The sequence below is a fragment of the Eurosta solidaginis genome, chromosome 3 (genome assembly GCF_040869045.1).
Source record: "Eurosta solidaginis isolate ZX-2024a chromosome 3, ASM4086904v1, whole genome shotgun sequence".
NCBI lineage: Eukaryota > Metazoa > Arthropoda > Insecta > Diptera > Tephritidae > Eurosta > Eurosta solidaginis.
Window position 1 is genome coordinate 23,176,191 of NC_090321.1, and position 19,036 is coordinate 23,195,226.

The 19,036-nt window shown below is 34.7% G+C and overlaps 1 protein-coding gene across 1 annotated transcript in view; it reads right to left on the minus strand.

Annotated features, from left to right (window-relative positions):
* Positions 1-19,036, minus strand: part of pyr (pyramus) — a 68,533-nt gene that overhangs the window by 14,250 nt on the left and 35,247 nt on the right. Inside the window, exons 3-4 of the mRNA XM_067777068.1 lie at positions 10,954-11,086; positions 2,507-2,625 (exon numbers count right to left, since the gene is read on the minus strand). Coding sequence (XP_067633169.1) covers positions 2,507-2,625; positions 10,954-11,086 — 252 coding nt within the window. The remainder of the gene's footprint in view (positions 1-2,506; positions 2,626-10,953; positions 11,087-19,036) is intronic.

Here is a 19,036-nt window from a genome sequence, read left to right on the forward strand (position 1 = left end):
TGTAATTTTTATGATAATTGTACACGATTTTCATAAAATTATTAAGTAACAACAAAAACCCATACGTTTGTAAACAGACCGATCATCACAGGAGTGCGTGTTCATATCCCACTCCAAGGAGAAAAGGTTTGAAGAGATTAACAAGGTATAATCGAAGTAGCTGCCGACTTGTTCGTCTTGATTTCGGTTTGTTTAAATTTTTTCCCAAACATTTAATAAAACAAAATTTAAGTAATTGCTTGCAAAAACGTGTACATGCATTGAAAGTAAATGGGTAATCCCCGGTTTGCAATAACAACCAACTGTTATAGTTAGTTTTTGTTGCTCCTATCCAAAAACCAATACAGTTGTACATATGTATGTAAGTATACAAAAATATTTGCTTTACTTCTTTGTTCTCCCAATATAATCGCAGAAATTTTAGTAATAAATAGAAAAAGTTTACTATACACATTCTACCTATCGAATAACTGTTTATTTCAGATAGCTGCTGTTATCTTAAACGGCTTGACTAAAAAGTGCGATAGGAAATCCAAGCAATTTAGCTCTAGCACCACTTCAATTTTTACTATCCCACTAATTAATCAGCAAAAAATAGCAAAACTTCATAATTTATAAGAGGTGTAAAAATAATAAATAACGCTAAAGGGGATTTACTTTCATGGAAGGAGCATTTTTGAGCTAAATGTGAATTTTTTTCAGTTTTCGAGGGTTATTAAACTGAAAGAAAAGGACTGGTAAAATCAACCGAAATACGGGTCAATTCAACCGAAATTTCTGTCAATTTTTATCCATCGCAACAAGATGTTGAATCAACTGCGCACAAACCGTTGATTCGTAATTGACCGTTTTAGTAGTCAAATGAACAAAAAAAGTTGTTGCGACAGCTTTCTACGAAGGAACCTATGTTGCGGCATTTGCAAGGCAGATGAGTTTTCACTGAGATCTTTTCGTAGCAGAAATACCTTCGGAGTGCTTGCCGAATAGTGCCGAGGGGCGACCCCGCTTAGGAAAACAGTACAAAGTAGAGAGCGTAGTGAGCTTAAAATTCTCTTTGAAATTTGCTCATGTATTGACTGTTAATCGCTGTTGAAATGACCAGTGAGATCATTTGTGTTAACAAAAAAATCAGTTAGATTGATTAGGAATCTGTCAATTTTACAGAAATTTGTTAATTTAAGAGCGACAATTTCTCTTCTGTTGAAATTGCTAAACTAATTTGTTGGCTTGACAAAGAACTCGGTCGAATTAACAATAGTTCGATCAATTTTACCGAATCTCCGTTAAGTCAAGAACAACAGAACCGATTTGTTGATTTTACTGGCATCATTTCTTTCAGTGTAGAATTTAAGTCTTAGCAAAAATTCAGCATATAGTATGCAGCATAGATTACTTTTAGAGTATTTAGAACACAAAATAAATTAATTGTAGAGTTCGAAGTATACAGTGGAGAGTTTGTGTTTTGGCAATAATTCAGCATGACTCCAATTTAGATAACTTTTTCTTCAGTAAGAGTACATAATAGTAGTGAAGAATTTGTATAATTTGGGTTTGTTTTTCAAAAAATCAGCCAAAATGACATGTACCGGCACTCTTAGTAAGTTGTAAATTCTTTGGAGAGTTCAAAGTAAATTGGAGAGAACTACACATTTACACAATTTCAAGCTAAACATTTTTTGAATTTTGGAACGAATTTTTTAGCCACAGTTAAACAAAGTAGAAAACTTTAATTTTAGCAATACCTACAGAGTCAATATTTTGTAGACTTTCAAACAGGGTTTTCGAATGGTTTAAAATTCCACTTAAACCACAGCTAAACCTACTTTCGTTTACCGAACTAAGTGCGTTCATATTATATATATGTATATATAAACGCGTCCGGTTGGCGACCGCCTTGGTGTGATAGTAGCGTGCTCCGTCTACCACATCGAAGGTCTTGTGTTCAACTCCTAGGCAAAGTAATATCAAGAATTTATAAAACATTTGTTTTGCAAATAGAATCAACTTTTTTTAATCGGGGTCACCCGTCGGCATTAATATAGCAAACATTCCTAGCGTATGCCATGCAGATGACGTTCGGAGTGGGCCTTTCCCTTTGTAGGGAAAACTAAAAGTGAGCAATTTTTTATTTTTTTGAAACTGAGTATTCGGGTTGTGATATATTTTGTATTGTTGATTTTACGACAGGATGAAAAACTGATGTATGTATATTGGAGCGATTTTCCAATTTTCCGTTCATATTCAAAAAATTTCACTGACCATGGCGCAACGCCGAACCCGGTTTGTCTCTAAACCAAAGTTAACAAGGGATGATGGAAAATCGTTGCAATTATACATCATATTCATACTTGTTAAATTTCACTGTAATAGAAAAGAGCGGCTCTTTAATTTAGCAGAGTAAATTTGTAAATTTAAAAATTCACTACATCTAACCTTGCTCTTCCTGCAGTCTCCAAAATTATGAACTCATGATGTTTATTTTTTTATTAAATATTTAAATACTTACCAATCCTACTAAACGACCACGCCGAAAGCACAAGAATAGCCCAACTTGTTTAGCATAAAGCGTTATGAAAAACGGATCGCCATTGAATGGATCACCAACAATATCCATGGTTATGGGCTCTGGAAGAAAAGATGGAAGAAATTTATATTAAAACAAAACTTCATAACTCTTTAGATTTATAGTAAACTATTTTTGGCATTAATGCGCTTTCAATACTATATACAAACACGTAATTTCTTTAAATACTTTTTGAATATAGATATTTGCAAATTAATGAAAATGCTTTAACTAATGACAGGTAAGCAAAACAAATATCTTTGATAACCTATTGCAAACAGTTGACAATACATATAGGAGGCAGAACTAAGTAAGTGAAGACTAGGTGTGAGTAGAAACGTAAGCTGGAAGTGGCACACAGTTCGCAAAGTTTGCAGTTCTACAACATTTTAATATGAAAAATGCATTCAAAAACAAGAAATCGACTAAAGGACTTATTTGAAATTCTTATGCTTACATAGTTGCAAGTTAAATCTTACTATAAATTGCTTTATTAAACGGTTTTATAATTAAAATAAAAGAAAACTCTTACGCAGGTCAAGATAAATGTGACAAAATTAAGGCAGCACCGTAGGCTTTGAAAGTGGCTGCTAAAAGTGAAGAGGTAGCTTTAAACTACTTTCAAAAACATACATACATACATCCATATATAGTGTACGATAAAATATTTGCCCTTCCATAGTCTTATTTTATTAACAGGTATTCGAAACTATATAGAATAGTACGTGCCTCCCAACGGCGCTAAAAATCATACACGTTTGAGAGATAACAAAAAGTACGTATACGCCATGGTGTCGCCTATTATCAACATCTGCGTCTGTGCAAAATTTATCTGCTGATTTTCTTGGAAGAACGATCTGATACTTTTTTTTTGGCGGATATAGTGCAATTTTTGGAAAAAATGGAGATTTTTTCAAGTAATTTGGGTATTGTTAATTAGGCTGTCCCTATGCCTTTGGGAAATTTAATACAATAGGGGTATTCTAGCTGTCTTAAATCCATAGAAACCGTAGAAAGATTTTCATTTTACTGTCAAAAGTTTTCTACGCGCAACAACAAAATACATTTGTGAAAAACTTTTTACGGTTTCTATGTTTGCTATACTCAAACCCATGCGTATTTGAATAGGAAATTAATTCGTGTGACAAGAATATTGAAACAAAATTAAAAAAAAAAAAATTTGCAGGATAAGATCAAAAGAATAGAATAGCAATAACCAGATTGAAAAACACCAAGGCCGTGGGCCCAGATGGATTGCCAGCGGAGCTATTCAAGTACGGCGGCGAGGAGTTGGTAAGGCGCATGCAGCAACTTCTTAGCAAAATATGGGCGGACGAGTGCATGCCCGACGGTTGGAATCTAAGTGTTCTTTGCCCAGTCTACAAGAAGGGGGATACTGCAAAATGCACCAACTATCGTGGAATCAGCCTTCTTAATATCGCATATAAGGTCCTTTCAAGTGTATTGTGCGAAAGATTGAAGCCCACCGTGAACCGGCTGATTGGACCTTATCAGTGCGGCTTCAGACCTGGTAAATCTACCATCGACCAGATTTTCACAATGCGCCAAATCTTGGAAAAACCCCGTGAAAAGAGAATAGACACACATCACCTCTTCGTCGACTTTAAAGCCGCCTTCGACAGCACGAAAAGGAGCTGCCTATATGCCGCTATGTCTGAATTTGGTTTCCCCGCAAAACTTATACGGCTGTGCAAAATGACGTTGAGCAACACCATCAGCTCAGTCAGAATTGGGAAGGACCTCTCCGAGCCGTTCGAAACTAAACGAGGTTTCAGACAGGGCGACCCCCTATCGAGCGATTTCTTTAATTTGATGCTGGAGAAAATTATACTAGCTGCAGAACTGAACCGCACTGGAACAATATATTATAAAAGCGTGCAATTACTGGCATATGCTGATGACATTGATATCATCGGCCTAAATACCCGCGCTGTTATTTCTGCTTACTCCAAACTAGAAAAAGAAGCGGTAAAGATGGGTTTGATGGTGAATGAGGTCAAAACGAAGTACCTGCTGTTGTCGAGCAAAGAGTCAGCGCATACGCGCCTAGGCAACCACGCTACTATTGGCAGCCATAATTTCGAAATAGTAAAAGACCTCGTTTATTTGGGAACCAGCATCAACACTAGCAACAACATCAGCACTGAAATCCAGCGAAGAATCAATCTTGCCAATAAATGCTACTTTGGACTAGTGAAAAGTAAAGTCCTCTCTCGGCGAATGAAAATCATACTCTACAAGTCACTTATCGTACCCCTCCTGCTATATGGGGCAGAAGCATGGACCATGACAACAGCAGATGAAGCGGCTTTGGGAGTATTCGAGAGAAAAGTTCTTCGAAAGATTTATGGACCTCTACGCGTTGGCGATGGCGAGTACCGAAGAAGATTTAATGATGAGATGTACGAGCTATACGCAGACATCAACATAGTCCAGCGAATTAAAACGCAGCGGCTGCGCTGGCTAGGCCATGTTATGCGAGTGAATGATGATGCTCCGGCCAAGAAAGTGTTTCTATCGGAACCCGCCTATGGAAGCAGAGGTAGAGGGCGGCCCACTCCGTTGGAAGGACTAGGTGCAAAACGATTTAAACTCCCGTGGTGTGACCAATTGGCGCCGGTTGGCGAAGCGAAGGAGCGACTGGCGCGACTTGTTGGACGGCCATAACCGTTTAGACGGTTAAGCGCCAATTGAGTAAGTAAGTAAGATCAAAAGAAAATTTCTTGGGTAAGTGGTGAGTTCTCTGAGTGTAGTGTATCTGGTCTAGAATATGTGGAATATTTTCTACGTTTACTATGCTTCCTAGACAGAGAATTGCCCTCATATACATCTTTTTCATTTCAATATTTTGTTGGCCTTATTTTATATGATTAAATATATTGGTTTGATGAGCTTGAGGCCGTACAGTAAATAAAACACGTTTATTTTCCTTTTTCAAAAATATTTATTTGGTCGATATTTCGACTTCAACCTGAAGTCATCATCAGGACTAACATAAACGAGAAAACAAAAACCAAAGATATAAGAATGTTAACAATTTAAAATATGTACAAACATATATATATATATATATGCGGACAAATAGAACTTACACGCAGTGATGTGCTTGATCGACTGATCAGGTGGTTGAAAGGTTTGTTCAAAAGGAATCAAATAAAAAAAATATAAACAAATTTGAATACCGTAAGTATAAACAATTTTAAGGTACCGTATATGTAAACAAGAACGTACACAAGTCGAATATAAAGTTAAGGAACAATTCGTCGGAAAATAAGACAGCCTTGTCTGCCCATTGCAATAATACTGGGCATCACCCCGATTTTGAAAACGTTAGAATTTTGGATACCGAGAAACACTATAACAAAAGATATATTTTGGAAATGCTTCATATTTTGAACACCCCTAATAGTAGGAGAATGAATTTTAAAACAGACACTGAGCAATGTCCAAGGGTTTACCGAAACTTAGTGCTGAAACAACAAAAGCACACAATGCAGGCTGCGCATGGCTCATCGTAATATATACATTCCAACAAACATCCCACTATCAATAACCTGGATTACAACAACAAGAATTAGGATGATACATATGCTTTTGTCTTATCATTCTATGCTCTTTCTATATAGGTATTGTTGGTATTAAATTTTTTCAATTAGAAGAAAATGTGTATAAGCGGTGTCGCCCCTCGGCAGTGTTTGGCAAGCACTCCGAGTGTATCTCTGCCATAAAAAGCTCTCAGTGAAAACTCATCTGCCTTGCAGATGCCGTTCGGAGTCGGCATAAAATAAGTAGGTCCAGTTCCACCAATTTGTAGAGAAAAATTGAAAGGAGCACGACGCAAATTGGAAGAGAAGCTCGGCCTTACATAAATAAAATTAAATAAATAAATAAATGTGGTGAAAAAATTACGTTTTTTACTACTTGAAATTGTACGCTCATAAAAAATGTTATTAAACTAAGTTTTGATAATTTTGGAGACTTGCACAAATTTGTGATCTTTGTAAATTAAAAAAAAAATATTATTTATTCCTATGAATACGCTCCATTAATCATCATAATTGATTTATAAATAGCTTGCTTAAGAAATTACTAATTTGTATAAGTCTCCTAACTCTACATAAGTTTTTTTTTGCTTAAGTTTCACATGAAATTGGTATCCCAATGATCGCACTATAAATATTCTGGAGAAACTTCGAAAGCGCAAAACCTTTAATTTTCGTACTTTGAATATTAGATTTGTGTGAAATTTTGCAATATTTACTTTTGAAACGTTTTGAAAACTACAAAAATTTCTGATCATTATTTATTAAAATACGTAAATAATATTTCGACAGAATATGTTCTATTAAGAATAATCATAAATACTAATCTGTGAATGTTTTTGTTTGTCAAAAATCACACGTTTTAGTAAGTTTCCAAATTCTGCAAAAATTTTATTTAACATACTGTAAAGAATTTAGTGCAATTCCGCTTAGTTGCAACCTTCTACTAACGTTCGTATCGCTAAACCGTTGAATAAATAACTCTAATATTCAATAATGCAAAATGGCCTTTATTAAAGTACTTTACAATAACACTGATACTTCAAAACCAATAGATTGCTTAAATCAGACTGACTCCTTGTGCCTCAACTGCTGCTACTTTTATACTTTTTGGTTTCCTCGTTGCCATATTTCTAGGCGTTTCTATTTCTAGAATTTGCTACCAGCTATACAATTACCAGCTATAACTTAACTACAGATGCACGTTATAGCTTCTCATATGCGCGCGTATATGTGAGTGATACTTCCACAGATAATTGCCTACTTTTGGGAGCATTTCAGATAAGATATATGCATGTGTTTGTGCGTCTCTCTCCGCTGCGTCTACGTACATATGTGTACACATAATGATTGATTCGTTTATGTAGATACAAGTTACTGCCTGCTTTATTGTTGTGGTGGCTTCATTTACTTAGCATCAGACTAGTGAATTGAGTATCACTTAGTGTCACTAATATTCGTCAGAATACATTTACAGTCTCAAATACGAAACTCTTATTTTTTAGGTTTCTATGCCTGCAAACTTTTCAAAATTACAATTTGCAGAAAATTCCAGGAAACTTTTTTTTTTTTTGTTATCACTTTCACACAGATCTCATATATATTCTTGTTTATACATACATATGTTCAAATTATCAGCCTACCACGAGTTGGACATACCTTCTGACTAACCTTGATACATGTCTATCAAATAGCTTATAAGGCATAATATTTACTAGAAATTATTTATAAAGAAAAACGTGTGACTTTTTGCTAGTGAAGCCCCTTTTATGCGAATAAGTGCAAATAAGAAAATCTATATTCGTAGTCATAGTTTTTACACGCAGACCACAAAAAACCTGAAACTTTGCATCCTCACACAAAGTACCTACCTATTTTTTATTTTATATTTATCTTAAAAATCGCTTAGGTATGTAGATCTGTTCACTAGATAGTTCTTATCTTATACATCCGATTATTCGGAGATTACGAACGGGATAAGATTATTGTTCAGACCCATTCATGAAAGGTATGAAGTCTTCGGCATAGCCGAAGACAGTCCCGTCCTTACTTGTTTTATTTTATGTTTATCTTAAAAATTGTTTAGGTATGTAGATCTGTTCACTAGATATTTCTTATCTTATACATCCGATTATTCGGAGATTACGAACGGTATAAGATTATTGTTCAGACCCATTCATGAAAGGTATGAAGTCTTCGGCATAGCCGAAGACAGTCCCGTCCTTACTTGTTTTATTTGATAATTTCCAAATTATTTGCTTTGCTATATGATTGGTTTATGGTTTATTTACTAGTCTGTTTTATACATTTCTTTTGTACACTGCCTTTTACCTACACAAATAACTTTTTGAGTGCTTAAAGCAAAAACTCCTTCCATTTTCTATATGTAAATTTATAAAAATATTGTGGTTTAGAGCTGAGAGTGGCAAAAAATATTTGCTTTCTATTCCACAAATCTCGATGTTCATTTATTCGATTTTAAGTACGCTCGTCCAAGAATTGCCAGTTTAGGTTCTTAGAGTAAACCGGTTCTATGTGTTTACAGGAAGGCTCAAAATAGATAGTTAGTTTCCCTTTCATAGTCTCTAAACTAACAAGAATTGCGAGAATCCCGATCTTTTTTGCCGGTTACTCATATTTAGTATACTTCTGTCATGAAGAGCTCTGAGTGACTACTCATCTTCTTTGCAGATACCGTTGGGAGTCGGCATAAAACAAGTAGGTCCCGTCCCCCCGCCAATTTGTAGCAAAGATTACAAAGAGCACAAAGCAAATTGGAAGAGGAGCTCGGACTAAAATCTCTTCGCAGGTTATCGCGCCATACAAATATTTATTTATAAAACGCAAAACAAAAGTTTTTATTTTGGTCTGCATTTGTTTTGATTTTGATGTTTTGATTATTGTTTATTTAGTAGGAACAGGTGAAGGTTATTTAATTAAAATTGCAAAGTTATGCAAATGAGATGTGAAGTGGCGTACTTAAATATATTAATTTATATCAAGATATGCATGTATGTATGTGCCTAATATACATAATTTAAATAACTTAATATCAAGCTTGATATGTATTTTAAATGTGAAGAGAAAATTATCAATTTAAAATTAAACTGTGGCTAATAAGGGTTTTCTGTGAAGTTTTGAGCAAGTTTTGCAAATTGGAGACTTTTAGAAAATGTTATTTAATGCATTCTTGACAGATGTATACCTTTCCTGTGTTTTATATCGTTAAATGAGGAAGTTTTGTAAAGTGGAGACTTTGGAGACTTTTTGAAAAAAATTATTTCCCGAAACTTTTGCAGTACTTCTGTGCATTATATGGCTGCTCCGTTGTGTTTTTGAGCAAGATATGCAATGTGGAGACTTTGGAAAATTTTTGAATAAAGTGCGTTAATGCATTTACAAATGCTATAAGACCAAAAATTCAAACTTTTGCGATTTTTTTTTTTTTTTTTTGGTTTGTAGAGTTTCGAAACTTTATTTTATAAGCTGAAGTGTTCCTTTTTTCAAGCAGAAGTATAAAGAAAAAAGGTTTAATAACACATATTTCATCCAGGTACTTGTTTGCGACAACAAAATTTTCTATTATACAAACGTCATGCTGTTTACCGCACCGCAACTTTGAGAAATTATATTTTTGACATGAATCCGTTCATTCAATCACAACATGAGAATGACTTGAATGATTGCAAAGAAATTAAAACGAGATGACCACACAAGCTGTATGACCTAGTCACACCCACCACTGGTAGTATGTATGAAATGCTATGTAGTGAATTACTGTTATTTAATTTATTAAAGCGCGAACAAATCTTAACTGCTGCATAACAGCAGCGACCTAGAAAATTGTTTGTGAATGACAGCAGTTTGCGGCGATTATGACAGCAAATGAAAACCGCAAAATAAATAATCAAAATTCATCTATTAAGTTCACACACACACACTTATACACACACATGTACACATATGCATAAGTATAAGTGCAGTGCAGGCATGCGTGGGCTTTAATTATTTGAAATGTGCAATTGTGGCTATGTGTTTTGACTTCAAAGCACTTTTATAATCGGCCAGCGAACTGGACACATTTATACAACTACAACACATTTTTTTTTTGTTTATTGCTTGCATTTTTATGACCATGTTTATAATAATAATCATGTTCAATGAAAGAGCTTTTTATTTATAATACAAGCGCCGAAGGGGCCATATGAAGTCTGTATGAATATTTATGGTGGCGAAACCACAATCATCAGTTTAACTGACATATGGCGTCAATACCGCGAGGCAAATGTGTTGATTTAAACTCTACAATGAAATATTTTTGACAAATTTTTTTTTTTTACCGCAGTAGCTGTCATGAGTCGACATTCCTGCCATATCTTTATTAAAGCGCTTAAGTGGCCCGTAAAGCAGACTGCGAATTAAACTCAATAAAATATTAAATTACCAAAATTTAATTAAGTTGCAACAAAAATATATATCAAATATGACATAGACATAAAAGAAGTTAAACAAGGTTAGCTTGAAATGCCAATTCAATTAAAATTTGCCAAATTATTATTTTTTTTTTTCAATAAGACTTCCAATGAAAATTGATTACACTCTGGGTAAACAAGCGATCATAAACAGAGCAACAGACCAAATATTCAGCAAAAAGATGAGTATATGAACTTTCCAATTAGTGAAAGAATAATTCGATGATTCATTGACGCAAGAACACAGCTCCATACATATTCATCTTAAGTTCAACTACATATATACTTATATATGAATAAATATACATACATGCTATGTACGCGTACAATATTGACTTCAATAAGTAAAACTTACGTGCAAATGCTATGTTAGCTGCGGTCACTTTGCCAACGTCATTTATATGTAGCGCTCGGTCGTTGTGGGTTGTCAGCATTAAGACATAGTCTTTTGTTTTTGTATAAGCTGGAACTACAAAGGCAAACATTACCTGAAATAAAAAGTTGAAAACATATAAATATTGAATTTTACTAAAAAAAATTATGTGACATTTTTATACGTGAAAGATGTTAAAATTACAAAAATTTTTTAAATTTTGTAGAGTTTGGAGACTGTGCCAAATTTGTTGAATTACAGCAAATTTTATTAATACTAACTCGATAAGTGTAATGATAGTTAAGCAACGCTCTAAAGGCATTTTAAATATTGGAGACTTTCGACAACGTTCCAAACTGCTATCGAAAAAGTCGGACTGTATTTGATTTGCGCTTCGTAGGCTGATATTAGGATTAAAAATTGTTTGGAGAGTTAGAAGATTTTTCGAAACTTTACCTTGTCTCTAATATGCCTTCGAGCTAACTTCAAACAATTTTGTGATAATAACCTTTGTAAGTTTAGTTCAAACAATATTCTACGTGCAAGCTGGACTTGCAAGGACTAATGTTTCATTGTAGCAGAACAAATCATGTGAAGTCGGGAGACTTTTGAAATTGAAGCGAGTTTTGGCAGTACCAACTCAAAACTTATATTAAGATAGCTAGACAGCAAATGAGAAGCTCTCGAATGCTTGGAGACTTTGGAATAAAATGGAAACTGTTGTTGCGACTTGGACGCAATAAGCTGTTTTATTTATTAAACATAGGTTGGAGAGTTTGAAAATTTTTGAAAGTGGAAATTTTTTCGAGAGATAAACATCTTATATGCTTTCAAATTAACCTCAGATGAGGCACAAATTGCAGAACGCACGAATGGTTTATTTTTTGGCGCTTTGAACATAATTTGTAACAGTACATTTTGTTAGTTTAATAACATACGTACAAGTGTAAGTATGCATGTATGTACATTAGGCCGGGTCGATTTGTGGGGAGGCAAAAAAATCGCCCATTGCTCTGTGAAAATCATATTCTAGGGATCAAAATAAGAAACTTTGCCGAAGGAACCATACCTCTAAAACGAATTCTGATGTCCCCCCCCCCCCCCTTTGGGTCGTAGGGGCAAATTTTGAAAAATCCCACTTTGAAATGCCTACGTTTTTTCTTTTTGGAGTTTATATTTCTCTTTAGAAATTTATTTAGTCAGAACATATGTAAATGAAAAAATTAATTTAACTTAGTAATAGAAAAGAAATTAAAAAAAATATTAGAAATTAGCGTTTTTACAACCCCCTTTTAAAATCAAGGCATCACTGTGATGCATTTGCATGTCGTAAACATAGTTGTGTGGGTTTTTTATTCAACCGTTTTAAAAAATGAAGGTATCACTGTGACACAATTGCAGATCGTAAAATTGCTTTTGTTGTTTTTTTTAAGCCACCACAAGACACAGCAGATAGAATTGAAATTGCCCCTACCTAAAAGTTCGACCCAAATTGAGGGACATCAGAATTCGTTTTAGAGGTATGGTTCCTTCGGCAAAGTTTCTTATTTTGATCCTTAGAATGCGATTTTCACAGAGCAATGAACGATTTTTAAATCGACCCGCCCTAATGTACATATAATCAACTCATATATCATTGAGCGCTCTACCAGCAAGCTGAAACTTAAAATTCAAATATTCCAATTTTTAGAAAAAAGATATGAAAAATTGGTAAATGTGATAAATATTAAGATTACACAAATTTTTAAAATTTTTGGAGACTGAAAATTTTTACCAAATTTTCGGAATTGCAGCGTTTATTAGCAGCACTAACTTCAACCATATACGCAGATGTTAAACAGCGCTGTGATGACACTCGAATTATTGGAGCCTTTCAAAAACTTTTAAAATTACGGGAAATAAGCAGGGCGTCAGTCAAATCATGTTCACTATACAGTTTTCATTGTTTGAAATAGTTTGGAGAGTTTGGAGACTTTCGAAAATTACACATTACGTTCAAAAACTACATATAAAGGTAGAGTAAACTAACCCCAACTGAAGCGCGAATTACATATGGTACACATTGCTAACTTTCAGCGAATTGTGCCTTGTAGTAATTCTTTTTTTTTTGGTTTCTTAACATTTAACCAACAACCAATCATTTAATATACTCCCAGCCACGTACGAGCCTTTTTCGTAACTTTCAATTTCACTGAAGCATTCCTTAAACCATAAACGCCTAATCCCCCATTGACATAACCCCACTTTATTACATTTCGAGCATTATTAAATTAACCATCATCAGCATTCCAGGCGCTATCATAAAATACGTTCTTAACAATAACGTAAGCATCGCAAGCCATTGGTCCATGATTGTTGGTATGAAGCGCAACGCACGTATACATACACACAAAAGTGAATGAAATAAAAAAAATGCAAATATTGTCATCGAAGCGCGCATTTAATACTAAGTTTATTAGTCATTATTTGTATAGGCGACAATTAAAATGCAATTCATAAATTTTTATTTTGCAACCCCAACACTAAAGCGTATCGAAGAAAGAGCGCGTTGACAAAAAACCCGACAACAACAAGACGCAGCTTTTTAACAAAAGCGTATACAAAGTGTCACAAAAATTGAATATGATATTCGACTTGTTCTGGGATACGAAGCAAACAACTTGTATGAGAGTTTGGGTTATTTTTTCAGTTGGCGAAAGAACAAAAGGCACTTGCTGAAAGTCCACAAAATAAAAAATTCCCACCATAATAACAATTATTAAAAGTGGAATAATAAAGAAACGAAAAAAAGCTTTTTGTATAGAATGCTTATGAAATTGAACAAAAATTGATGATGATGACATCGCTATTGAAGCATGCTAAAGAAATGCGTTGCCCGAGTTGGCATCATCACCTCAGCGGCTGTGAAGATGAAGCGCGAACCGTTGAGTAAGAGCCGCTCGTATACAGATACATATCTGTAGATGCGATATTATAGAGATAAAATGATGATAATAAACAGCTGATTAATAATAATGATGTGCGGATATCATGAATAAGCGGCGCTTTAAAAGGGAATGCATGAAAGTGAAGGTTATTTTTTGCACACAAAGGAGTAGCTCTCGCCATATGCATTTCGTAGAAGGAGTCACGTGTTCGAGCCACAGCTACGAGTGGAAATATGCACTTTCGCTTGCTTCCTCACAAGCGACCCAAATCAGTTATTTGATCGTATAATATGCATAATAAAAGTAATTTAAACTAATATTGAAATATGCAAAAATCACGCAACCACAGCGCATCGACCGCAAAACCGGCATCTGAGTGCATGTGTACTTAAATAAATATGCACCACATACTTACGCTGTTGTTGCGCGCCTAAAGCAAAAAAATTATTTACTACCACTATATTTGCAATTTCAGACTTAGTTTGCGGCTTTTTTTGCATTTTTTATTTATTATTATTTTTTTTATTTGGTGCTGTAAGGCGCACTCAAATTACAGGTGTGTGGTTTTTTTTTTTGGCAGCCAACGCAATATTTTGCTGACAAGTGTGTAACGTGTCGGATTATAATGTCATATCAATTTTTTATGCCTACAGTTGGCTATTTACAGCGACAGACATACATGCATACATGTAATTTTTCGATGCACAATAAAATATAAGCTAAGGTGTAAATATTACGCAGTAGCAAAAAAAATATATCGAAAATCTGTCTGTCGTGCATTTACTACGACTTCAATGGGTTATGGAGTAAAAAAACTTGGCGGTAACTCGTGCACATGCCTTCACGCTTCAGTTACTACTTAATTTCATGCTATTTAAACTTTAAATTATTAAACTGAGTAAAAGGGTGTCATTATTTTATACTAGAATACCCCCTCAGACTTTGTTTTGTCCCAAAATTGGTTTGCCTACATTTCAAAATTGAGCCTCACTTACCATCTTCACTATATTTCTCATTCTCTAGTACTCTGTCTTCCATTTTTCTTATAATTCTTGTTCATCCCTTATTCAATTTATCTTTCTGCACTTCTACTCGCTCTCCCCAATCCCACCTCCACTTCCAATCTCATTTCCACAATCACTTCTACTTCCGTCAAACTTTACATTCAGATTCTCACTTTCAATCTTATTTCCATTCCCACTACAACTCCCTCTCCAACTCACATTCCCCTTCCCCCTCTCACCACAATTTCCTCATATGTATATGGCATCTAACCAAATATCGAATACCTGCTTCACCTGACCGACGAATTTCTATATCTCTGTTAAGGAAGCTCTATGAAACTAACGCGATTTTTAAAGTGCCTTTCATTTTTATAAATAAGGTATAGCTAGGTAATGCATCCGCTCTCCTTCCCGATAATATTCCTCCCTGCGATGTTATTACTCTACCAATAAACAAAGGCATTTGTAATATTGTAGCTTCTGCAGAAAAAAATATCTTCTCCCTTTTATATTCTTAATTTCTACTCCCACTTTCTCTCCTCTCCCCCAACCCTCCTCTATTCTTCTTCATCTCCTTCCTTGCACATATGTACCTCATCTCCTTCCCAACTTGCCCTCGCACTTTCTTCATGTTTATCTATTTTTTCCAGTCACACTTTCTTTCTTCTCCCTAAACCTCCCTTGTCTTTTTTTCCTCATCAATTCCCACACTGCTCTCTCGTTTCCTTTATTTTCGAAATGCTACCTAAGCAACACATTTCAAACAAATTGCACCAAAAATAAGTTTTTTTTTTGAATAGATAGGCCAGTGGTCCACATGCCGGAAAAAAAGTTTCCAGCATATAGCTTGTCGGATAGACGCTACTGTACAAAATTTCAATCAAGCCACATCATAAATAAGATATTTTCAAATAGGTCGGACACTGGTCCACTTCTCGGAAAGACGAGTTTTTCAAATATTAACCTAGACAAGACTAGACTGTATCGAGCCTTAATCATAACATGAATAAAAATAATTACAATAGGTCAGGCCCTGATTCACTTTCCGGAAAGAAAAGTTTCTCAAATAATAAGTTAGTCATGAAAGTACCTCTATACCAAACTTCAAGCAAATCGCAATACACACTATTTTTATTTAGAATAGATCGGTCCACTTTCCGAAATAAAAAGTTTTTCATAACCTATCTTTGTTAAACAGGTACCCCTGTAACGAAATTCAAGCGAATCGTGCTATAACTAACATTTTTTGGAATAAGTCGGTCCCTGGTCCACTTCCTGGAAAGGAAAGGCACTCAAATAATGATGTAGTCATGGAAGTACCCATATACCAAATTTAAGCAAGTCGCAACATACACTATTTAATTTAGAACAGATCCGTCCCTGGTCCACTTCCCGGTATGAGAAGTTTTAAAAAAATGTTCTTTGTAAATTTGTAGATTGAGGTACAGGAAGTACTGAATTTTAAGCGAATCGCACCATAAATATGGTTATTTGGAATACGTCGGTCCCGGTCCACTTCCCGGACCAAATTGTGATTTGTGGTAGATAGAACCATACCTGTTACCGTTGTGAAGGCAAAAATATAACTGTCTACATTTTCTCATTATACAGTGGTGTGGCTTAGGCGTGATGCTCCGATCCCGTATAGAGTTTCAGACAAATCTATAGAGACTAAAGTAATTAACTTCTTTAACTATAAAACTCTATAAAGTCGAATTTTGAATACAAGCTGATTTCCAGGTTTTTTGAAAGTCTACAAATATATTAGTTTGCTTAAAAAATCCCCAAAACTGTACATTCTTGTCGCTGATGATGTACAATGTAGTTTCTAAATACTATCTAACTTTTTTTGAAAGTCTCCTAATATAAAAATTTGGAAAAAGGCGAGTAAAACGAAAAAGCCCGTCACTTAATGTCAATAGCTATATTTGGGAGCACATTTTTTAACACTTTGATGCTTCCCTAAACTCTCCACATAATATCATGTACTGATCAAATTTTAACTGATAGCATTGTTATTTAACAGTGCATTTTTTGTGATTTGAATAAATTTATGTAGAGGAAAACAACTGTTAGTAGCTCGTGCGCATGATTCAAAGCTCTAGTTGCAACTTTAGTTTTTTTAAATTTGTAGACTGAGTAAATTATGTAAGCAATAGTAAGCATAAGCCGTTTTTCAACAAATTTGAAAGTCTCCAAATTTATTATTATGCTTAATAGAATCTATAATGTTGACATAATTGTCGCCGATGTATAGCACAGCCATCATAAGTCGTTTGTCAGCATTTTTGAAAGTCTCCAAAACTAATATTTTGCCTAATTAAATCTATAACTTGAATATAAATGTCGCTGATATATTACAAAGTAATTGTGAGCAGTTATTCCACTTTTTCGAAAGTCTCCAAGAGCATTGTTTTGCTAAGTTAAATCTATAACATTTATATAATTGTCGAGGAGGGGCGCCAAGGTTATTTTGTGTAGTTTTTTCTACTCTTCTTAAAGTCTCCAAAAACAAAACTTTTTTAAGTAAAATAAAAAATTTGCTTTTATTGTTATTATAAGCAAGCTACAAATTTTTTTTAATTTGATTTTATACTATTTTAACCAACAACTAAGCCCAATTAAACTTCATAATAAACATTATTTTCCATTTTTTTAAGTCATAAATTTGCTAGCTGAACCTGCTATCAAATTGTGCATAATGCTAATATTTTCTCAGCCAAAATGTATAGCAAAACACATTCTAAAGGATTACGTTTGGCTAGGAGCAACTGCATGTGACCAGCAGACCTTTTTCAAACCAATAAACTTAATCCTTTGTAGCGCCGCTACACAGATGTGGCACCTACACAAATACCAACACGAACACAAAATTGTTCTGCTGCCTGTGTCAAGATGCATTCATAACCAAATGTGTGGCATTTATATGACTCCTATTTTTCACCAATAAACTACTGCAGTAGCAACAACAAATTTGCAGAACGACATTCGTAGAAACTTTGAACAACAGCCAATTGACGTTGCGACCGACGAGCCTACCTACCTACGCTTAATAGTCCTTGCAACGACACAGGGACACAATTGTTATGGCATTAAATGTGAATTTATTGAAAAGCGCTCATGTTGAAAATAGATTTGCCAATGTCGCATGATGCGACTATATTGTGCATTGTGGTATGTGGTAATAGTGGAAATTGTTTTTTTTTTTTGCTTTAACTCTATTTGTTGTGATTGTGTCAGCAACTGTTGAACAGCAGTCTGCATAAGCCAATAAAAAATATATCAGACAGACACAGAGACAAAGCGGCATTCTCAAAAGGACGATCTACTGCAAGTTGTTGAAAGCATGGGTAATAGCGCAATTTTTGTGATGCGGGCGCTTTAGCACCAGCGCCGTCTGTGGTGTTTGGCGACAAATTTAGCGAAATGGCGCCACGTCTCCTAATTACTCAAAGGCTGATGCGCTTGTATCATAATTGTAATTGCGTTATTTTGCAATAAAAGATGACTTTGCAATCTTTTAAGTTTCAATCAGCAACTTTGTTAAGAACTTTAGTTGCAAAATGTTAATTTAAGATTTGTCACAGGCAGCGGCAATGGCGTATTTCTTTTCATGACGCCACCTCGACGCGCACCGCAGTGTTACCCATGCACCACACTGTAATGTAGTGCAGTATAGAGCTGGATTCGATTCGATTTTTTTAGAATCGATTTTTTCGATTCGATTCTAGAAAAAAATCGATTAAATCGAACCAAACAAAGTTTATTTAAATTTTGCTTAATATTTGTAACAGTGTACTTGCTTACGTACTTAACCATAAAGCTTTACAGTTTCTCTCTCGTTTCGTTGCCTGCCGACAAAATTGGAAGCATCAAGGAATGCAACATGGGTCTTCACTTGATCCTGTCATTGGAGTGAGATAATTAGTATAGTCTTTACCGAAACTTCATACTTTTTGCGCTTTTTTGAATCTTTTATTTCAAAATGTAGGGAAACCAAACTTGGGAACATTAACCAAAACACTTTCTTCTTTAATACTTATTATTACAATATGTATAATGTTCTCGCTTCGTTTACGGCATAAAAATCGATCTATTTTCAGCGTCATATAAAAAGGAAGTATTTATTACATA